Source organism: Spea bombifrons, chromosome 3 (genome assembly GCF_027358695.1).
Source record: "Spea bombifrons isolate aSpeBom1 chromosome 3, aSpeBom1.2.pri, whole genome shotgun sequence".
Classification (NCBI taxonomy): domain Eukaryota; kingdom Metazoa; phylum Chordata; class Amphibia; order Anura; family Pelobatidae; genus Spea; species Spea bombifrons.
This window is the reverse complement of record NC_071089.1, coordinates 122522087-122538574: the sequence shown is the minus strand read 5'-3', so window position 1 is coordinate 122538574 and position 16488 is coordinate 122522087. Positions and strand designations below refer to the sequence as shown.

General features: G+C 51.3%; 1 protein-coding gene across 1 annotated transcript; it reads left to right on the top strand.

The window, feature by feature from the left end:
* Positions 1 to 763: 763 nt before the first annotated feature.
* EMILIN1 (elastin microfibril interfacer 1) lies at positions 764 to 15998 on the top strand. The gene is made up of 8 exons (XM_053458466.1): positions 764 to 1172; positions 9061 to 9186; positions 9462 to 9676; positions 10448 to 12628; positions 13236 to 13361; positions 13826 to 13843; positions 13929 to 14063; positions 14963 to 15998. The coding sequence occupies exons 1-8, from the start codon at positions 1006 to 1008 to the stop codon at positions 15292 to 15294; spliced, it is 3300 nt and encodes a 1099-aa protein (XP_053314441.1). The 5' UTR covers positions 764 to 1005; the 3' UTR covers positions 15295 to 15998.
* Positions 15999 to 16488: the final 490 nt, after the last annotated feature.

The window sequence follows — 16488 nt, the reverse complement described above, 5'->3', positions numbered from 1 at the left end:
CCCTACCCTCTTCCCTCCCCCTCCTTTCCTCTCCCTCTCCTCCCCACCCAGGGTCAGTTTTTTTTGCTGCAGGGGATTCTTTCTTCCCCCATTTCCTTTGGTTGATGGGGCAGCAGTGGGCTGTCCAAGGAGCTTTAAAGGAGGTGATATTTCGCAGAGAAACTGAAAAAAGAGCAGAAGAAAGAAGGGAGTTTGTGCTGCAGGGGGGCAGAAGGAGAGCTGCAGGAGGCAGAGTAGAACCGCCACCTCCGCACGCGGTGTAGATTCCCCCGGGGGACACTAGGAAGGATCCACACAGAGGAGATTCTGTAAGGTTTAGCCCTGATATCGAATCGCCGGCCGGCGGTCAGGCAGACGGGTATTAAAGCTCCTGGGTTGACACGTTTTGTCTTTGTGAATGAGGTCTGAGCAGCTGGACCAACATCTGGAGGAGCTCATCTGGAAAGGGTCTCCGCTTTGACTCTGGACACGGATCCACGGCGTGGAGGACGCCGGCTTCACCGCTGGAGTAACACTTGGAGTTTCCTGTTTGGAAGGGGTTTGGGTCTATTGGGCAATAACTGTGACCGTTCCGACCATCGCGGAGAAACCCTGGGGTCCCCACCGGGCAGACATCTGGGGCAAACTGTCGGGAGAAGGGCTGAAGGTCTGGAAGTTTAACAGCTCAGAGCGTGGAACGCACACGGAAAGCCCCTGGATCCCCGCGGGTGTAACGGTCGGGGAATCTCGCCTGTGACGGTCAGTTCAGAGGAGTCCGGCAGTCGGCATCTGACATAACTCCGGAGAGTCTAATATCTCCGCAGGTCAGGGAGCAGTCTAAACATATCTTTGGCCAGGGAGGCCGCCGCCGCTGCCATTGATCGGAGGATTAGCCGGCTCCAGCTGCCGGGGATTAGGGGTAATTGCGGCAGAATTAGTGACCCTGGGCAATGTCCCAGTGACGAGCTCCAGGCGCTGAATTTCACCCCAGTCTATATTTCTTCTTCTCCCTGAATCCGGATTAAGATGGCCATGACGGTGTGGCTCATTCTCACTAGCCTGCTCTCCGTATATTTGGGGGGTTCAAATGCCACGAATTACCCATCTCGGTACAGCCTGTACACCGGAGGATCCCCCCAGGGCCAGGGGGTGACACAGCCTCAGAATGGGCTCCGAGCCGCCAGCAGACACAGGTAGGCACCCAAAATATCAGCAATCGAGCTGGAGCACAGCTTAAAGTTCAGAGGGTCAGCCATACGGGGGCTCAACATGTCACAGTCAGCACTGGCAGTGTGCCCCGGGATGGAGGGAATCTAATACGGAGGCAGCACATAGTACAGAGGCTACAGTGTATGGAATGAGGAGCAATACAGAGGCTGCAGCAATATCAAGACAGTATGGAGGCTGCAGTGGTTGGGATGACGTACAGTATGGGGGATGCAGTGGTTGGGATGATGTACAGTATGGGGGATGCAGTGGTTGGGATGATGTACAGTATGGAGGCTGCAGTGGTTGGGATGATGTACAGTATGTAGGCTGCAGTGGTTGAGATGATGTACAGTATGGAGGCTGCAGTGGTTGGGATGATGTACAGTATGTAGGCTGCAGTGGTTGGGATGATGTACAGTATGGAGGCTGCAGTGGTTGAGATGATGTACAGTATGGAGGCTGCAGTGGTTGGGATGATGTACAGTATGGGGGATGCAGTGGTTGGGATGATGTACAGTATGGGGGATGCAGTGGTTGGGATGATGTACAGTATGGGGGATGCAGTGGTTGGGATGATGTACAGTATGGGGGATGCAGTGGTTGGGATGATGTACAGTATGGGGGATGCAGTGGTTGGGATGATGTACAGTATGTGGGATGCAGTGGTTGGGATGATGTACAGTATGGGGGATGCAGTGGTTGGGATGATGTACAGTATGGGGGATGCAGTGGTTGGGATGATGTACAGTATGGAGGCTGCAGTGGTTGGGAGGATAGGTTGTGGAGTGGGTCAGGGAGGGGACAAGTTGTGGAGAGGGTTAGGGAGGGGATAGGTTGTGGAGTGGGTCAGGTTGTGGAGTGGGTCAGGGAGGGGACAAGTTGTGGAGAGGGTTAGGGAGGGGATAGGTTGTGGAGTGGGTCAGGTTGTGGAGAGGGTCAGGGAGGGGATAGGTTGTTGAGGTTGTGGAGTAGGTCAGGGTGGGGAGAGGTTGTGGAGTGGGTCATGGAGGGGATAGGTCATGAAGTGGGTCAGGGAGGGGATAGCTTGTGGAGGTTGTGGAGTGGGTCAGGGAGGGGATAGGTTGTGGAGAGGGTCAGGGAGGGGATAGGTTGTTGAGGTTGTGGAGTGGGTCAGGGAGGGGAGAGATTGTGGAGTGGGTCAGGGAGGGGAGTGGTTGTGGATTGGGTCAGGGTGGGCGATAGATTGTGGAGTGGGTCAGAGAGGGGATAGGTCATGGAGTGGGTCAGGGAGGGGATAGCTTGTGGAGGTTGTGGAGTGGGTCAGGGAAGGGATAAATTGTGGAGTGGGTCAGGGAGGGGATAGGTTGTGGAGGTCATGGAGTCGGTCAGGGAGGGGATAGGTTGTGGAGTGGGTCAGAGAAGGGATAGATTGTGGAAGTTGTGGCATGGGTCAGGGGGGTAGGTTGTGGGGGTTGTGGAGTGGGTTATCTCTTCCTGAGTTCCTAAAACATTGAATAACCCCCTAAAGCTAAAGCGGCAAGACCCCTATACACAGAATACTGCCCATGAGGCAGAGCCCCTATACACAGAATACTGCCCATGAGGCAGAGCCCCTATACACAGTATACCTCCCATGAGGCAGAGCCCCTATACACAGAACACCTCCCATGAGGCAGAGCCCCAATACACAGTATACCTCCCATGAGGCAGAACCCCTATACACAGTATACTGCCCATGAGGCAGAGCCCCTATACACAGTATACTGCCCATGAGGCAGAGCCCCTATACACAGAATACTGCCCATGAGGCAGAGCCCCTATACACAGTATACCTCCCATGAGGCAGAGCCCCTATACACAGTATACTACCCATAAGGCAGAGCCCCTATACACAGTATACTGCCCATGAGGCAGAGCCCCTATACACAGTATACCTCCCATGAGGCAGAGCCCCTATACACAGAATACTGCCCATGAGGCAGAGCCCCTATACACAGTATACCTCCCATGAGGCAGAGCCCCTATACACAGAATACTGCCCATGAGGCAGAGCCCCTATACACAGTATACCTCCCATGAGGCAGAGCCCCTATACACAGAACACCTCCCATGACTCACAAACCATGCGCTGTGCGTGGTTAGAAGTATTGATTTGTGGAATTGTGTCCCCCAGGCTGTGTTCCTGCAGCAGGAGAAATATCTTCATTTAGAGTTCCTATGTTCCATTTACAGATCCGTAATACAATCATCTTATCTCTCGGGTCACTCTATATAAGGGGAGGTCATACATGTCACACACATGTAGAATGAGCTGGTATTATCACACGCGGTTACGCCGGCTTTTGCTGCCATCTAGTGGATCATTTAAAAAATGCACCCAGTAGATTTATTTAGGGAACGTTTCAGGGAAAGTTTAACATCCTTCACCCCTCTTTTTAATACACATACAATTTCCCAGTGCTGAAAGGGTTACGCTGCGAATAAACCCCGGCTTATTCCTCCTGGGGTATTTGGAGCAGCTGTTTAGAGATCTTCGTGCAGCCACGGCCCTTCATTCTCACGACATCCGTGACGTGGCTCTCTTTGCTCGATCCGACCTCTCTCACCCTACCATTAGTGTCTCCCCATCTGTCACTTCTCTCCCAGATCGCTCTGTCTCTTTCTCCTCTCCCCGATCTCTCTCTGCCGCTTGTTCCTCTCCCCGATCTCTCTCTGTCGCTTGTTCCTCTCCCCGATCTCTCCCTGTCGCTTGTTCCTCCCCCCGAGCTCTCTCTGCCGCTTGTTCCTCTCCCCGAGCTCTCTCTGCCGCTTGTTCCTCTCCCCGAGCTCTCTCTGCCGCTTGTTCCTCTCCCGATCTCTCTCTGCCGCTTGTTCCTCTCCCCGATCTCTCTCTGCCGCTTGTTCCTCTCCCCGGTCACTTTCTGTCTCTTGTTCCTCTCCCCGAGCTCTCTCTGCCGCTTGTTCCTCTCCCCGATCTCTCTCTGCCGCTTGTTCCTCTCCCCGATCTCTCTCTGCCGCTTGTTCCTCTCCCCAATCTCTCTCTGTCGCTTGTTCCTCTCCCCGATCACTTTCTGTCTCTTGTTTCTCTCCCTGATCTCTCTCTGTCGCTTGTTCCTCTCCCGATCTCTCTCTGTCGCTTGTTCCTCTTCCGAACTCTCTCTGCCGCTTGTTCCTCTCCCCGATCACTTTCTGTCGCTTGTTCCTCTCCCCGATCTCTCTCTGCCGCTTGTTCCTCTCCCCAAGCTCTCTCTGCCGCTTGTTCCTCTCCCCGATCACTTTCTGTCTCTTGTTTCTCTCCCCGATCGCTCTCTCTGTCGCTTGTTCCTCTCCCGATCTCTCTCTGTCGCTTGTTCCTCTCCCCGATCTCTCTCTGCCGCTTGTTCCTCTCCCCGATCTCTCTCTGTCGCTTGTTCCTCTCCCCGATCTCTCTCTGCCGCTTGTTCCTCTCCCCGATCTCTCTCTGCCGCTTGTTCCTCTCCCCGATCTCTCTCTGCCGCTTGTTCCTCTCCCCGAGCTCTCTCTGTCGCTTGTTCCTCTCCCCGATCTCTCTCTGCCGCTTGTTCCTCTCCCCGAGCTCTCTCTGCCGATTGTTCCTCTCCCCGATCTCTCTCTGCCGATTGTTCCTCTCCCCGATCTCTCTCTGCCGCTTGTTCCTCTCCCCAATCTCTCTCTGCCGCTTGTTCCTCTCCCCGAGCTCTCTCTGTCGCTTGTTCCTCTCCCCGATCTCTCTCTGTCGCTTGTTCCTCTCCCCGTTCTCTCTCTGCCGCTTGTTCCTCTCCCCGATCTCTCTCTGCCGCTTGTTCCTCTCCCCGATCTCTCTCTGTCGCTTGTTCCTCTCCCCGATCACTTTCTGTCTCTTGTTTCTCTCCCTGATCTCTCTCTGTCGCTTGTTCCTCTCCCGATCTCTCTCTGTCGCTTGTTCCTCTTCCGAACTCTCTCTGCCGCTTGTTCCTCTCCCCGATCACTTTCTGTCGCTTGTTCCTCTCCCCGATCTCTCTCTGCCGCTTGTTCCTCTCCCCAAGCTCTCTCTGCCGCTTGTTCCTCTCCCCGATCACTTTCTGTCTCTTGTTTCTCTCCCCGATCGCTCTCTCTGTCGCTTGTTCCTCTCCCGATCTCTCTCTGTCGCTTGTTCCTCTCCCCGATCTCTCTCTGCCGCTTGTTCCTCTCCCCGATCTCTCTCTGTCGCTTGTTCCTCTCCCCGATCTCTCTCTGCCGCTTGTTCCTCTCCCCGATCTCTCTCTGCCGCTTGTTCCTCTCCCCGATCTCTCTCTGCCGCTTGTTCCTCTCCCCGAGCTCTCTCTGTCGCTTGTTCCTCTCCCCGATCTCTCTCTGCCGCTTGTTCCTCTCCCCGAGCTCTCTCTGCCGATTGTTCCTCTCCCCGATCTCTCTCTGCCGATTGTTCCTCTCCCCGATCTCTCTCTGCCGCTTGTTCCTCTCCCCAATCTCTCTCTGCCGCTTGTTCCTCTCCCCGAGCTCTCTCTGTCGCTTGTTCCTCTCCCCGATCTCTCTCTGTCGCTTGTTCCTCTCCCCGTTCTCTCTCTGCCGCTTGTTCCTCTCCCCGAGCTCTCTCTGCCGCTTGTTCCTCTCCCCGAGCTCTCTCTGCCGCTTGTTCCTCTCCCCGATCTCTCTCTGCCGCTTGTTCCTCTCCCCGATCTCTCTCTGCCGCTTGTTCCTCTCCCCGAGCTCTCTCTGTCGCTTGTTCCTCTCCCCGAGCTCTCTCTGCCGCTTGTTCCTCTCCCCGAGCTGTCTCTGTCGCTTGTTCCTCTCCCCAATCTCTCTCTGCCGCTTGTTCCTCTCCCCGAGCTCTCTCTGCCGCTTGTTCCTCTCCCCGATCTCTCTCTGCCGCTTGTTCCTCTCCCGATCTATCTCTGTCGCTTGTTCCTCTCCCGATCTTTCTCTGTCGCTTGTTCCTCTCCCCGATCTCTCTCTGCCGCTTGTTCCTCTCCCGATCTCTCTCTGTCGCTTGTTCCTCTCCCGATCTCTCTCTGCCGCTTGTTCCTCTCCCCGATCTCTCTCTGTCGCTTGTTCCTCTCCCCGATCTCTCTCTGTCGCTTGTTCCTCTCCCCGAGCTCTCTCTGCCGCTTGTTCCTCTCCCCGATCTCTCTCTGCCGCTTGTTCCTCTACCCGATCTCTCTCTGCAGCTTGTTCCTCTCCCCGATCTCTCTCTGTCGCTTGTTCCTCTCCCCGATCTCTCTCTGTCGCTTGTTCCTCTCCCCGATCTCTCTCTGTCGCTTGTTCCTCTCCCCGATCTTTCTCTGCCGCTTGTTCCTCTCCCCGAGCTCTCTCTGCCGCTTGTTCCTCTCCCCGATCTCTCTCTGCCGCTTGTTCCTCTCCCCGATCTCTCTCTGCCGCTTGTTCCTCTACCCGATCTCTCTCTGCAGCTTGTTCCTCTACCCGATCTCTCTCTGCAGCTTGTTCCTCTCCCCGATCTCTCTCTGCCGCTTGTTCCTCTCCCCGATCTCTCTCTGTCGCTTGTTCCTCTCCCCGAGCTCTCTCTGTCGCTTGTTCCTCTCACCGATCTCTCTCTGCCGCTTGTTCCTCTCCCGATCTATCTCTGTCGCTTGTTCCTCTCCCGATCTCTCTCTGTCGCTTGTTCCTCTCCCCGATCTCTCTCTGCCGCTTGTTCCTCTCCCCGATCTCTCTCTGCTGCTTGTTCCTCTCCCCGATCGCTCTCTGTCGCTTGTTCCTCTCCCCGATCTCTCTCTGCCGCTTGTTCCTCTCCCCGATCTCTCTCTGCCGCTTGTTCCTCTCCCCGATCGCTCTCTGTCGCTTGTTCCTCTCCCCGATCTCTCTCTGTCGCTTATTCCTCTCCCCGATCTCTCTCTGTCGCTTGTTCCTCTCCCCGATCTCTCTCTGTCGCTTGTTCCTCTCCCCGATCTCTCTCTGCCGCTTGTTCCTCTCCCCGATCACTTTCTGTCTCTTGTTCCTCTCCCTGAGCTCTCTCTGATGCTTTTTCCTCTCCCTTATCTCTCTCTGCCGCATGTTTCTCTCCCCGATCTCTCTCTGCCGCTTGTTCCTCTCCCCGGTCACTTTCTGTCTCTTGTTTCTCTCCCCGATCTCTCTCTGTCGCTTGTTCCTCTCCCCGATCTCTCTCTGCCGCTTGTTCCTCTCCCCGATCTCTCTCTGCCGCTTGTTCCTCTCCCGATCTCTCTCTGCCGCTTGTTCCTCTCCCCGATCTCTCTCTGTCGCTTGTTCCTCTCCCCGATCTCTCTCTGTCGCTTGTTCCTCTCCCCGAGCTCTCTCTGTCGCTTGTTCCTCTCACCGATCTCTCTCTGCCGCTTGTTCCTCTCCCGATCTATCTCTGTCGCTTGTTCCTCTCCCGATCTCTCTCTGTCGCTTGTTCCTCTCCCCGATCTCTCTCTGCCGCTTGTTCCTCTCCCCGATCTCTCTCTGTCGCTTGTTCCTCTCCCCGATCTCTCTCTGCCGCTTGTTCCTCTCCCCGATCTCTCTCTGTCGCTTGTTCCTCTCCCCGATCTCTCTCTGTCGCTTGTTCCTCTCCCCGAGCTCTCTCTGTCGCTTGTTCCTCTCACCGATCTCTCTCTGCCGCTTGTTCCTCTCCCGATCTATCTCTGTTGCTTGTTCCTCTCCCGATCTCTCTCTGTCGCTTGTTCCTCTCCCCGATCTCTCTCTGCCGCTTGTTCCTCTCCCCGATCTCTCTCTGCCGCTTGTTCCTCTCCCCGATCGCTCTCTGCCGCTTGTTCCTCTCCCCGATCTCTCTCTGCCGCTTGTTCCTCTCCCCGATCGCTCTCTGTCGCTTGTTCCTCTCCCCGATCTCTCTCTGTCGCTTGTTCCTCTCCCCGATCGCTCTCTGTCGCTTATTCCTCTCCCCGATCTCTCTCTGTCGCTTGTTCCTCTCCCCGATCTCTGTCGCTTGTTCCTCTCCCCGATCTCTCTCTGCCGCTTGTTCCTCTCCCCGATCACTTTCTGTCTCTTGTTCCTCTCCCCGAGCTCTCTCTGCCGCTTGTTCCTCTACCCGATCTCTCTCTGCCGCTTGTTCCTCTCCCCGATCTCTCTCTGTCGCTTGTTCCTCTCCCCGATCTCTCTCTGCCGCTTGTTCCTCTCCCCGATCTCTCTCTGCCGCTTGTTCCTCTCCCCGAGCTCTCTCTGACGCTTTTTCCTCTCCCTGATCTCTCTCTGCCGCATGTTTCTCTCCCCGATCTCTCTCTGCCGCTTGTTCCTCTCCCCGGTCACTTTCTGTCTCTTGTTTCTCTCCCCGATCTCTCTCTGTCGCTTGTTCCTCTCCCCGATCACTCTCTGTCCCATATTTCTCGCACAGATTGCTCTCTGTCACTTGTTCCTTTCCCCAACCGCTGCCTGTCACTTTCTCTTCTCCCCGATTGCTGTCACTTTCTCCTCTCCCCGATCTCTCTCTGCCGCTTGTTCCTCTCCCTGCTCGCTCTCTGTCCCTTATTCCTCTCATAGATCGCTCTATGTAACTACTCTATCAGTCTGCTGTGGCATATTTACCTCTGTGCCGTTAGGCCTAGGGCAGCGCCGTCTGCAGCCCCTCTGAGCCACAGCCGGAAAGTCCGGTCCATCTTCACGCTCCTTAATCTCTCCCACTCACTGCCCCCACTGTAGCAGTGGTACGGGAGGGCGGCGGATCACACACCTAGCACAGGGGGGGATTTAAACATGCACAGGGCAGGCGTATGGCTTCTGAATCTTCTGCAACAGCCTCCCAGCAGAAGTGGTAGAGGGTAATACAGTGAGGGTATTAAACATGCATGGGATAAACATACGGCTCCTGAATCTAAGACGAGACCAACGACTGATTGAGGTCTTTACAGACTAGAATGCCGGATGGGCCGATCTGCCGGCTGGTTCTGGGTTTCTGTGAGGCTGTCACCGTGATGGGGGATCTTCTTTCATTGAATTGCCCTTCCTCCCTTATCCTTTCACCCTCTGTAGGAACTGGTGCGCGTACGCGGTGACCCGGACGGTCAGCTGTATAGTAGAAGACGGCGCAGAGACGTACGTGAAGCCAGAGTATCAGCCATGTATCTGGGGGCAGATCCAGTGCCCACGAAATCTGGTGTGAGTGTCAGCAGCAACCAAACAGACATTATCCTACAGCCGGGTATTATCACATACAGAGGGGTATTATCACATACAGAGGGGTATTATCATACAGTGGGTTATTATGACATACAACAAGTTATTATCACTCAGAAGGGTATCACTCGGTGAGGTATTATCACATACAATGGGGTATTACCACATTCAGCGAGGTAACATCACATATAGTAGGGTATTATCACATAACAGGACTTTTTCATGCAGTGGCCCCTGGCCCCTTTTCCGTCTCTCAGATACCGCAGCTTTGTGAGGCCCCGTTACAAAGTTTCCTACAAGACGGTGTCAGACATGGAGTGGAAGTGCTGCCAGGGCTACTCAGGGGATGACTGCATGGAAGGGCCGGCCGGAGGGGCTCAAATCACCACTACCAGGCCGAGGCCTAAACCCGGAAGACCCGGCCTGTCAGGATCCAGTGGGGGCAGCAACCTGAGCGGCACCGGCGGAGAAGGTGGGTCTGCGAGGTGCCCATCGGGGTAACAAATACGCAGCTAATGTTACTGGATACAGCCAATAGGCTGCATGCTTGCCTCCCATTGGTTGACCTCAGGATTCTAATATAGAAGATTCGGGTGGAAACACATAAGACCTCAAGGGCAACAAACCGACGGAACATGTAATCTCATCTAACCCCCACCTGGGGTTCCCAGGACACAAATACGGTTCCTTTCCAGTCATTTGCTGTCATTTGGAGGTAAAATCTGCCCCCGTCTCCATACCCCCCCTCTGTATTCTCTATGTTTCTTAGTAACATCTCTTCTGTTTAGAGTCTGCTCTGTTTGTGCACCAAAGGTCTGGGATGCCACCTCTGGGGTATCTTCTGGCACCTGCCTCCTTCCCCCCTACTGAACGCCGCTTCTCGCATCTTCTGGCTCTTGCCCGCTCCGTTTCTTCTCTGACTTGCGTCTCTTGGGCCTCCTCAGCTTCTTCTCTGGCTATCGCTGGCAAAACGTGTCATCTGGATCTATTCTGATCAATAGTCAAGGACTCCATCGACCAAACAGAGAGGTTTGCAGTTAGGAAACTCCCCCCTCCCCCAATACATGTTCAAATATTTCATGAGATATATTAATCATATGTCTCTTCTGTCCATCTCTGATGATGTAAATCCTGAATAATTTGTCTACTCTGACTGTCAACATCAGGTTTTAATATTAATGCAGAAAAGTTGTAATAACCTAAATCACAAATCTTCGGCTAAACTCCCCACTCACCCCCGCAGGTCAAGAAGAATCGGAAAAGGTAAAACAGCTGGAAGACAAGGTGCAGCATTTGACCAAAGAGCTGCAAAACCTGCAAAGTACGATGCAGGGCATGAGCGAGAAGTTCCAGACTGAGATCCAACTCGTCCTGAATGGGAAACAACCTGCGGATTCCGCCAACAACCAACCGGAAATGAAGGAAACCCTCAATGAGATCCAGAGTCGATTGATAGAGCTCGATAATAGGATCACTTTTCACGATGATCAACTGGGCAAAATCAACAATGCCAACGACAAGCAGACGAGCAGCTCAGACAACACAACGAGCCAAAAGATTTCCGAAATACGGGGAGATATTCTGAGAGAGGTGGAAAGGAGGATGCAGCAGTCGTGTTCGGCCTGCCTTTCAGGAGTCGAAGGATTCCGAAACGAGCAGAATGAGGAAAGGGATCGAATCCGAGGGCTTGAAAAGCTGATCAGCTCTGTAGACCAGAGGAACCGGGAGGCCGTGCAGAACATCCAGGCCCACGTGGTCGAGTTGACAACGCGCATGCCTAAGGACTGCTGCTCTGAACTAAATGACCTTCGCAAGCGGGTGAGCGAGACAGAAAGGAAAGCAGATACGCTCTCCGGATCTGTTGTTGCCCTTACAGTTCGTCTGGATGGCAAACTGGATGACAGTGATAAGGACACCATCACCCAGATAGATCAAAATCTCAACAGCCGTCTGGAACACATTGAAGGTAGGATGAACATCACACAGAGGAGTCTAGAAGATCACTATTATCATTATCGGGATGGCATTCAGGATGAGATCAACAAGCTAAAGAATGATTTGGAGGATCGCATCAAAGGCAATGAGGAGAAGGTAAATATGCTCCTGACTGAGCTGGGAAACAGCTCTGGGATTGATGACTCAATCTTTCACACAATTGCCAGCTTTGGCCTGGATGTTAACTCTTTAAAGAACCTGGTGGGTAAAAATGAAGAGGTCCTTGGGACTGTTGTCCAGGACATCGAGAGCCTCAAGAGACAGGTGACCAGCACGATAAACAGTTGCACTGACCAATGCACCACAAGCAGCTTGGAGATGAAGGACACATTCTCTGACCTGGACAGACGGGTGAAATGGAACGAAGACAAGATCCGCATTATCAGCTCAGACATCAATGGCCTTCGATTATCAGGGAACTCTTTGCAAAATACCCTCGGAGGCCTTGAGGGTGAATTAACAAACATTAAGGTGCTGGTGGAGGCTAACGGGGAGTCTTTGACTAAGATGTCTACTGACATGGATGACCTGGAAGGCAGGCTGGCTACCACCATTCTCACAGGGGTGGACACATACGATTCCACAAGTAAAGACATTCAACGTTACCAGAATGAGACCAACAGGAAGATGCTTGATTTGGAAAACGGTATAAGATCACTCACTACCATGATACAGTTTGATTACAAAAGCTGCGGGCAGGTTTGCTCCAATTTACAGGAAGAGGTGGGCAAGTTAAAGGAGCAGGTAGAGGAATGTAAGGGCAGCTGCCAACACGTTCAGAAAAAAGAGGAGGAGGGCAAGGATCACATTGGCTCTAGCAAACCACTGGATGGCTTCAGTGTCTTTGGAGGGAGCTCCAACATAGACTTGAAGTCTATGCAAGGAGAGCTGTCCAACATTATTGTGACCTTCAGCTCCTTGAACGACACCATCAAAGACCTTCAAGAGACTGTTGGAAAACACCAGACAGACATCATTGAGCTAGGAACCACCAAGGACAAAATAATCTCTGAGATCAATAAGATCCAGGAAGAAGTGACAGAGCACATCGAAGACAACTCGGAAAAGTTTGAAAATGTAGAGAAGGAGATCAGAAGATTTGGTAGCACGGTCCTGGAGGAGACACAGGATTGTAGACGTTCTGCTGGAGGGCTGGACGACAGAGTGTCTAAGCTTGAAAATGTCTGCCTTAAACTGGACTCAGTGTCGGGGAGTCTGCACAAGATCAAGGAGAATTTGGGTAAACACGTGTCAGGCCTGTGGAACTGTGTCCAGGAGATGAACAGCACGGTCAGGACGCACAGCGCGTGGTTTGATAAGCTTCACAACAGCCAATTGAACGGGATAAACAAGAGACTGAACAGCCTGAACAGCTCCGTGTTGGTCCTGTCTTCTGAGTTCCAGAACTTCACCGTGCAGGACTTTATGGGTGAGTCCAGGACAGACCTTCTGCTCACGACAGGTGGTGTCTTAGTAAGATGGAAGCAATAAGTGAACGTAGTTAGCAGAAAACGAGAGATAACCAGGGAGCTGAGGGATACTGAACCATTCGGCGAAATGATTGCAAATATTTTATCATGCACCTGCTGCCCATTATATACCCAATTTCAGTTTGATGCATTATTTGTTTCTCACAATATAGTCGGCAAAGTATAGTTAAGTAAAGTTTTAGTTTACTTTAGTAAAGTTTCTATCGTTATAATTAGTAAAGTTTAGTAAAGTTTTTAACCTTTATAATTAGTAAAGTTTAGTAAAGTTTTTAACTTTTATAATTAGTAAAGTTAAGTAAAGTTTCTAACGTTTATAATTAGTAAAGTTAAGTTTAGTAAAGGTTTAGTTTAGTAAAGTTTCTTACGTTTATCATTAGTAAAGTTTAGTTTAGTAAAGTTTTTAACTTTTATAATAAGTAAAGTTAAGTAAAGTTTCTAACGTTTATAATTAGTAAAGTTTAGTTTAGAAAAGGTTTAGTTTAGTAAAGTTTCTAACGTAATAAGTTTAGAGATCAGCAGTGCTCATTGTTCTGATTGCTGTTCTAGGACCCCCAGGTCTTCCTGGCCCACCAGGTCCTATAGGGAAACAAGGACCACCCGGCCCACAAGGTCCACCCGGCCCAGCGGGGAAAGATGGAGCCACAGGAAAGCAGGGACCCGTTGGACCACCTGGTGAGTGTTATAGTTATACTGTAGTGTTATATGGGAGTAACGTAAGGGGAATAAGAGAGAGGGTCAGAGTTTTACAGAGGAAATGAGAAGAAGACCCAGTATTATACAGGACTAATGAGGGAGAGAGATTATTCAGGAATAATGTGAGACACGGGTAACAAGAGGGAGAGCCAGCATCATACGGGGGTAACAACATTTAGTGTCAGCTTTATATAGAAGTAATGAGAGGGTCAGTGTAAACAGCAGTAATGAGAGGGAAAGCCATTATTATACAGGGATAACAAGAATTAGAGTCACTCTAATACAGGGGTAACGAGAGGGTCAGTGTTATACAAGGATAATTATAGGGAAAAGCAGAGATACAGAGGTAATAAAAGGGAGGGTGAGTGTTATACAGGGTAATGAGAGGGGCTGTTACTAGAGGTAACTTTATAGTCAACTCTTCTCTTTTTTTTCTCTTTCAGGGCTGCGAGGGGAACAAGGTAAGTGGAATTTTTGGCCTAAAGTGTCCAATTTTCATGGTTTTTGGAGATGTTTAATGGATGTTACATTCCTTTTCGTCTCCAGGTCCTACAGGTGAGGCTTCCTTAGTGCCACAAATCTCCTTCTCTGCTGCCCTCACCATCCCCCAGGTGGACCCTGGTACCATCACCTTTGACAAGGTTCTGGTGAATGATGGCAACGCTTATGACCCATCAAGTGGTGAGTTTTTTCTCAGCAATAGAGACTTATAATTATATATATTTTCTGTATATAATAATAATTAACCGTGTGGCACGTGTTACATACAAAACACACCATACTAATACCCCTTTTGGTATTTGGTAACACTGCAGCCTAGCATTATGTCTCCAAAATGAGCCCACACCAAGCCCAGTGCTCCACCGGTGGGCAACCACTGCTGTAGTTTGGTACGGATGAGTGCGACACTGTGAATGAGGGAACACGTAAATTCCCCTTTTGTGCCCCTGTTGCAACACAGAACCTTTATGGCTTGACAGTGGCAATGGAAGAGCCATATATTACCCCTGTGGTGGGGTCTGGCCTGAAGGTTGCCTCTAGATGAGATCTCTGGAACACCCATTGACCACAGCTGTGGGTCAAGATACCCTTAGTCTGAGCATAATCTACTTCAGGCTACACAAGAGGCAACAGAAGAAGTCTCTCTAGTTAAGCTGAAGTAGTGAAAGAAGTCATGATGCTTTTCTGCAGAGTGAAAAGAATAAATGGTCAAAGAAGTGAAGGCTATTTCATCAATAATCTCCTGAGATGGGTTAGAGAAGGACCAACTGCCATCTGAGAGATGGTGGACCAAGGCTGAGCTGATAAAAGAGTTCTTGGAGATCCGGGAGAGTTCTTGGACTGTTTGGAGGCTCCCACCTTCTAGGTCCAAGACAAACTGCTGGTGGGTGGCTATGGTACCCCCAGGAAATGCCAGCCAAGGGCAGATTGTCCCCCCAGTCAATGCTACACAAAGAAAAGATGTCCCCCTAAGGGAATGCCAGCCACGGCTAGAGGGTCCCCCCATTGGAACAAATTTGTTTTTACTTCAGATTGTTGTAAAACTGTGTTGATTATTCTCTGCAACCTTCTCTCTCCAGGGATATTCACGGCTCCTGTGGAAGGACGTTATTTTATTAGCGCCATCCTTACCGGCTACAAGGATGAGAAGATGGAAGCAGTGCTCTCCAAATCCAATTACGGCATCGCCCGAGTAGATTCTGCCGGCTATCAGCCCGAGGGCCTGGAGAAAAAGCCTCTGGTGGAGAATAAGACCAGCGCCGGGTCTCTGGGGGTGTTCAACCTTATTCTGCAGCTGGATGCCGGGGACACGGTCTGTATCGACCTGGTGATGGGACGACTGGCGCACTCGGATGAGCCACTCACCATATTCAGCGGGATTTTACTCTACGAAGGGGAGGTGGACATATAGCGGACCTCCTCTGGCCCCTTCAGAACCGTTTATTGAAACAATCTATCTACTTCACCTGCTAATGGAAAGGCGACTTATGTTGAGGATGAGTTTATAAAGGATTTTGTTCACTGCTTTACGGTGGGATGGAGCCCAGATGGAAATGTGGTTCATGTGATTTTACTTTCAGGAGTCTCAACCAGCTGAGGTCACAAAACAATGATTATTCTCTACGTGGAGAACTACTACCACTCAACAGAGCCACATATATTTATTAACAGGGGGGTTATTATTTTTTATTACTATGCCAAAATACTTAAGCTGCGCCAACGTTTCAGGGAAACCCACGATATTTTGGGACTAATGGTTGTCTTTCCAAAGGCTCAGTCTAAAGCTATTTCTGTATTAGAGCGCAGTACGGCGCACTTGGGAGCTGAGCAGCCGCGTGGCCTCAAAGTAACCCCTCTGGGGTGGACCGTGTCAAATGATAAAGGGGTACGGGAAGATGGGGGGCAGATGCTCTGTGGTACTGGGACGGAGATTGAAATGATGAGATAGAAGGAGAGGAAATATCCCCCGGTGAGGGTTGAGACCACCGTGGACAGAGCGGCCGGACTGCGGCACTAAATCGCAGGGCATGCTCACTGCATGGAGTCCATTTAAACACCGCAGGGAAATCCTACATATTACTGTACAGAATTCCTAATAAACCTGTGTAAAGCCGCGTTCAGACTGCAATGATCCATATTAGAGGCCCACTTTACACGCCGTGGTCTGTCCACGGGAGCCGCCATCCCCCGGAGTTACAGCCGCTTTACGGAAGGCTGGTCGTTATATACATTTTATCAACATTTAATTATTAGAAAATATCACTTTTTGCTACTTATAATTAAACCACATAAAAGAAAAAAGACATTTCAAATATTTTAAAGAAGAAGCTGGAGTAGGTGGGGCGCGGTGCTGTGAAATGCGTCGGCCTGTTCAGGGAGGTCAGAGACGCGGCGGAAATTCAATCTGTCCCCAACGAGGCAATGCTTAGTGGCCACGATATTACACTCTTACTTCCCTTATGTGGAATATAACACGTATGTATCACTGAAAACTGTGACTGCCGGTATCGAGTGATGGCTCGTGGCTTCATCGTGGAAAACGAATGATGTGGGTCAAACAGAGACCGCCATGTGCTGTATAATTACCAATATGGAGGAAAACCAG